This window comes from Limulus polyphemus, unplaced genomic scaffold, assembly GCF_000517525.1.
Source record: "Limulus polyphemus unplaced genomic scaffold, Limulus_polyphemus-2.1.2 Scaffold4832, whole genome shotgun sequence".
NCBI lineage: Eukaryota > Metazoa > Arthropoda > Merostomata > Xiphosura > Limulidae > Limulus > Limulus polyphemus.
The window spans coordinates 50,536-55,537 of NW_013670442.1; the positions used below are offsets into that span (position 1 = coordinate 50,536).

Below are 5,002 nucleotides of genomic sequence, written 5' to 3' on the forward strand. Positions count from 1 at the left end.
TTACCAACACAGTTTGTTCAAACATGTTATTGGTTATTAAAACCACACTCCTTACCAACACAGTTTGTTCAAAAATGTTATTGTTTATTAAAACCACACTTCTTACTAACACAGTTTGTTGACTTGTTTATTAAAACCACACTTATTATCAACACAGTTTGTTAAAACATGTTATTGTTATTAATAACCACACTTCTTACCAACACAGTTTGTTCAAACATGTTATTGTTATTAATAACCGTACTTCTTACCAACACAGTTTGTTCAAACATGTTACTGGTTATTAAAACCACACTTATTACCAACACAGTTTGTTCAAACATGTTATTGGTTATTAAAACCACACTCCTTATGGGGGAGATTTGGATGTGGAGTGTACCCTGGAGGATGAGCTGGCTCCTGGAGAGTACATCAACAACTGTGAGAGTACTGACCCTGAGTTACAGACTGTTGGGTTTTGTTCCTACAGAATTGTCGTTAAAGGTCAGCTGTGTTTAGTTTAAAACAATAATATAAACATCGTTCTTGTTTTTATATGTGAAAAGAACCAAACTTCTTCAAAAAAATTTAAATGAATATATAGTTTGTAGCATTAACTCAAGAGAAATTACATTACGTGACTAGTTTCGGATTTCTAATTGATGGGGCTGGTTTGAGTTTCCTACTAATGTATGTAGTATAAAACTCAGATTAATTTATGTTACATGTTTAATTTGTATTATACGACTCAAACAAAATTACATTACATGTCTAGTTTACGGTATAAGACTCATACGAAATAACGTTATGTGTCTGGTTTATAATACATGACTCAAACGAAATTTCATTACATGTGTAGTTTATAATATAAGACAAACGAAATTACGTTATGCATCTGGTTCCTAGTATAAGACTCAATGAAATCATATAACGTGCCTATTCGTTAGCATAAGTCTTGACTGCTAAATTATTAGTCAAGTTGAATATTTTAACATGTAAACAATGTTAAATACATTAAGCTATTAAAACTTTCAGCTGCAACCTGTGACCCTCCACCCTCACCTAAGCATGGTTACGTGGAGTGTAACGTAACCGAAATCGGAAAGTACCCTATAACAACCATCTGTTACTACAGCTGCCTAGCAGGATACGTTGTACCAACAAGCCAATTTAAACTAGCTACAATAGTGTGTCTTCAATCGCTCCGCTGGAATACAACGGAACTCCTGGAATGTAAAAGTAAGCCTTTTACTTTCAATCTTGATCTTTACGATTTTGACTTAAAGTTAAAGTTCTCCCTCCCCCACACTTGGATTTTTTTACAGTGTGATTGGTTGATAGATGTAATGACTAAATCTGTCATGCTACCGACCCAGAACTGAGAACTTTCACTTCTTGTAAATACAATGTCATTGTCGAGGATCTGGGAAGAACTGACAGTAGTACTCGTAAGTTTTAACCTCTCATCTTACAATTACGAGAAATACCATACAACATCCGATAGTTAATCTCGACATTTAACGAATTGAGGGTCTTTCACGACAATATGATTCGGAGTTGAAGGAATAACACACTACGAAGCATGTTCTCGTCTCTTCAAAACTGGTTTTATACTAATAAATCTTTACAAGTGATAATTAATAATAAAACTAACTTCAAGTAATTGTGGATGATATTTTAACTGTTTTCCTTTGAGAATTATATTATATAGATTTTGATACCAGCATTTTCAAATATTTCAACCTTTTCAGAGAGGGTGGTCCCAGAACCAGAAAAGGGAGCTTGTGAGGATGAAGAATTTGAGACTAATAAACCAGACTCATTAGTGATAAAGCCTCCTCAATTTGTAACAGTCCGGGGAGATGCTGCTGTCGTAAACTGCTCCTTGTCTTATATCCCTCAACATGGCGTCCATGAAAATCTCTGTCATGCTACCGACCCAGAACTGAGAACTTTCACTTCTTGTAAATACAATATCATTGTCGAGGATCTGGGAAGAACTGACAGTAGCACTCGTAAGTTTTAACCTCTCATCTTAGAGAACAGTAATGGTTACTGGGGGGTGAATAGAAACTTTGATTAAGCGGGCAGCATGTTAGCAGGATACTGGGGTGAATATAAACTTTGATTAAGCAGCATGTTAGCAGGATACTGGGGGTGAATATAAACTTTGATTAAGCAGCATGCTAGTAGGATACTGGGGATGAATATAAACTTTGATTAAGCAGCATGTTAGCAGGATACTGGAGATGAATATAAACTTTGATTAAGCAGCATGTTAGCAGGATACTGGGGGTGAATATAAACTTTGATTAAGCAGCATGTTAGCAGGGTCACTATATATAAAATATTTGACGCTGTTTTTCTTCTTTAAAATATTTTTAAAAATCAGTTAAATGCTACTAAAATGGAAAACGAGAACCATGCCATTTCCTGTAAAGCAGATAAACAAGGATATTAACTTCCACCAAACTATATTTCTTCCCAAAATTTACTGTAAAGGGAAATAAGCTTATTTGTTTCCTATATAAAGTTTAACGTAAATTATTTTTAACAGAAGCTCCCTTTATGTAACATGATCATTAAAGATTCTGGAACTTACCACTACTAAACACATCCTTTGTCAAATTCTCAGGGTATCTACTCTTTGATGTTAATGTTTATGTCTTCATTTTGTGGATTATCACTGCAAGCGTAAGGAATGAAAAATGAGTTTCAGTTAAGCCTTGATTAACATATTAAAGAAGAAACTGTTTTCACCAAGAGGAGTGGTCCAAAAGAAATACTTTTAACATATTTATCTTGTCAAAACTTAAAGGAAAAAAAAAACATTTCCTTCTCAGTTTTGACTGTTTTAAGTAGCAGGTAAGAGCATGGTAATAAATCATAGGAGAAAAATAATTTTTAGTATATCTTGTTCTGTGCAATGGGTGTTTTGTAATGTATTAAATCCGTGCTAAACGACAGTAATTAACCTAATTTTACCTCTTCTTCAAGGAAGAAGTTGTGATCCTCTGAATTCTCCAGCCAATGGTTACATCCAGTGTCGAGTCAATCACTCGATGATCAAATGTGAACTGAAATGTCAGAGTGGGTTTTCAATGCCACCAAATCTGTTTCTTCTCCAGCGTGGTTACGTGGAATGTGATCTGATTCAAGACACGTGGGATTTCCAGAAAGTCCACAAGATCCAAAGTTTACCGGACTGTCTTGGTAAGTAATGCGTTACAGTAACTATGTTTCTAATTACTTGAGTAAGAAGTGTGGTTATTGATAACAATAACATGTTTGAACAAACTGTGTTAATCTTAAGGAACTAGTGGTAATAAACACGTTTTCAATTGTTTGGTGTTCCAATGATCTCTTAAGGAACTAGTGGTAATAAACACGTTTTCAAGAGTTTAGTAACGTTATACTTAGACTATTCCAATGTGTAAGATATCACAAAGAAACTCTTTCTTATTGGTAATACAAAAACATCTCTACACTGCTCACTTATAATTTTTTTTCATCGCACACCTAAATAAAACGAGGTGATAGCATAAAATACTATTATCTAGTAAATATTCTCTGTGTTCCGTATTACTGTGCCGAAACTAGCTTTGGTGTAAACTATTATCTAGTAAATATTCTCTGTGTTCCTTATTACTGTGCCGAAACTAGCATTGGTGTAAATTATTATCTAGTAAATATTCTCTCTGTTCCTTATTACTGTGCCGAAACTAGCATTGGTGTAAACTATTATCTAGTATATATTCTCTCTGTTCCTTATTACTGTGCCGAAACTAGCTTTGGTGTAAACCTTCTACTGGAACAATGATTTGTTAAAACCTTCGTGTAATATATTCTATACCATTCACTAGTAAATGTCCAACATAGGCGTGAACCTTCAATCTAGTCTTAAAACAAGTCATTTGTGATACATGAACATTATACAAATCATTACTGATAACTTAGCATTAAGCGAGGCATTACTATTAATTGAATATTAAAATATTCATAACTGACGACTGACCAATAAACGAATCATTACTGAAAATTGAAGACTATATTAGTCACTACTGATAACGGAACATTAAATATATTATTTCTCGTATCTGAATATTAACTGAGTCATTACTGACAAATGATCAGATAAATTTGTTAACTTCATAAAGTTAAATAAATTAAACAGAAATTATTTTTATATAAATTTTAAGACTGTTGTGTTTGGTCATTCCTCTAGAGGCATATCCTCCTAAACCTTTGGATTGCACCAATCACACTTTAGTAGCCGCAAGTACTGTAGCTCAGGTGAAGAAACCCAGGTTTGTAGCGGGAGAGATCATTGGAACACCAAACAATTGAAAACGTGTTTATTACCACTAGTTCCTTAAGGGATAATCCCTTAAGGAACTAGTGGTAATAAATACGTTTTCAGTTGTTTGGTGTTCCAATTATCCCTTAAGGAACTAGTGGTAATAAATACGTTTTCAGTTGTTTGGTGTTCCAATTATCCCTTAAGGAACTAGTGGTAATAAATACGTTTGCAATTGTTTGGTGTTCCAATGATTCTTTAAGGAGTTAGCCTTGTAATAAATACGTTTCCAATTGTTTGGTGTTCCAATGATCTTTTAAAGAGTTAGCCTTGAAATAAATACGTTTCCAATTGTTTGTTGTTCCAATGGTTTTTAATTGTTTGGTGTTCCAATAAATACGTTTCCAATTGTTTGATGTTCCAATGGTCCTTTAAAGAGTTAGCCTTGTAATAAATACATTACAAGGCTAACTCTTTAAAGGAGCATTGGAACACCAAACAATTGGAAACGTATTTATTACAAGGCTAACTCTTTAAAGGATCATTGGAACACCAAACAATTGAAAACGTGTTTATTACCACTAGTTCCTTAAGGGATCATTGGAACAACAAACAATTGGAAACGTATTTATTACAAGGCTAACTCTTTAAAGGATCATTGGAACACCAAACAATTGAAAACGTGTTTATTACCACTAGTTCCTTAAGGGATAATTGGAACACCAA

The 5,002-nt window shown here is 33.8% G+C and overlaps 1 protein-coding gene across 1 annotated transcript in view; it reads left to right on the top strand.

Moving 5' to 3' along the window:
* The window catches only part of LOC106471750 (sushi, von Willebrand factor type A, EGF and pentraxin domain-containing protein 1-like), a 46,128-nt gene that overhangs the window by 17,392 nt on the left and 23,734 nt on the right, over positions 1-5,002 (top strand). The window contains exons 13-15 of the mRNA XM_022400356.1: positions 1,015-1,218; positions 1,731-1,994; positions 2,977-3,192. Of these exons, the coding sequence (XP_022256064.1) occupies positions 1,015-1,218; positions 1,731-1,994; positions 2,977-3,192 (684 nt within the window). The remainder of the gene's footprint in view (positions 1-1,014; positions 1,219-1,730; positions 1,995-2,976; positions 3,193-5,002) is intronic.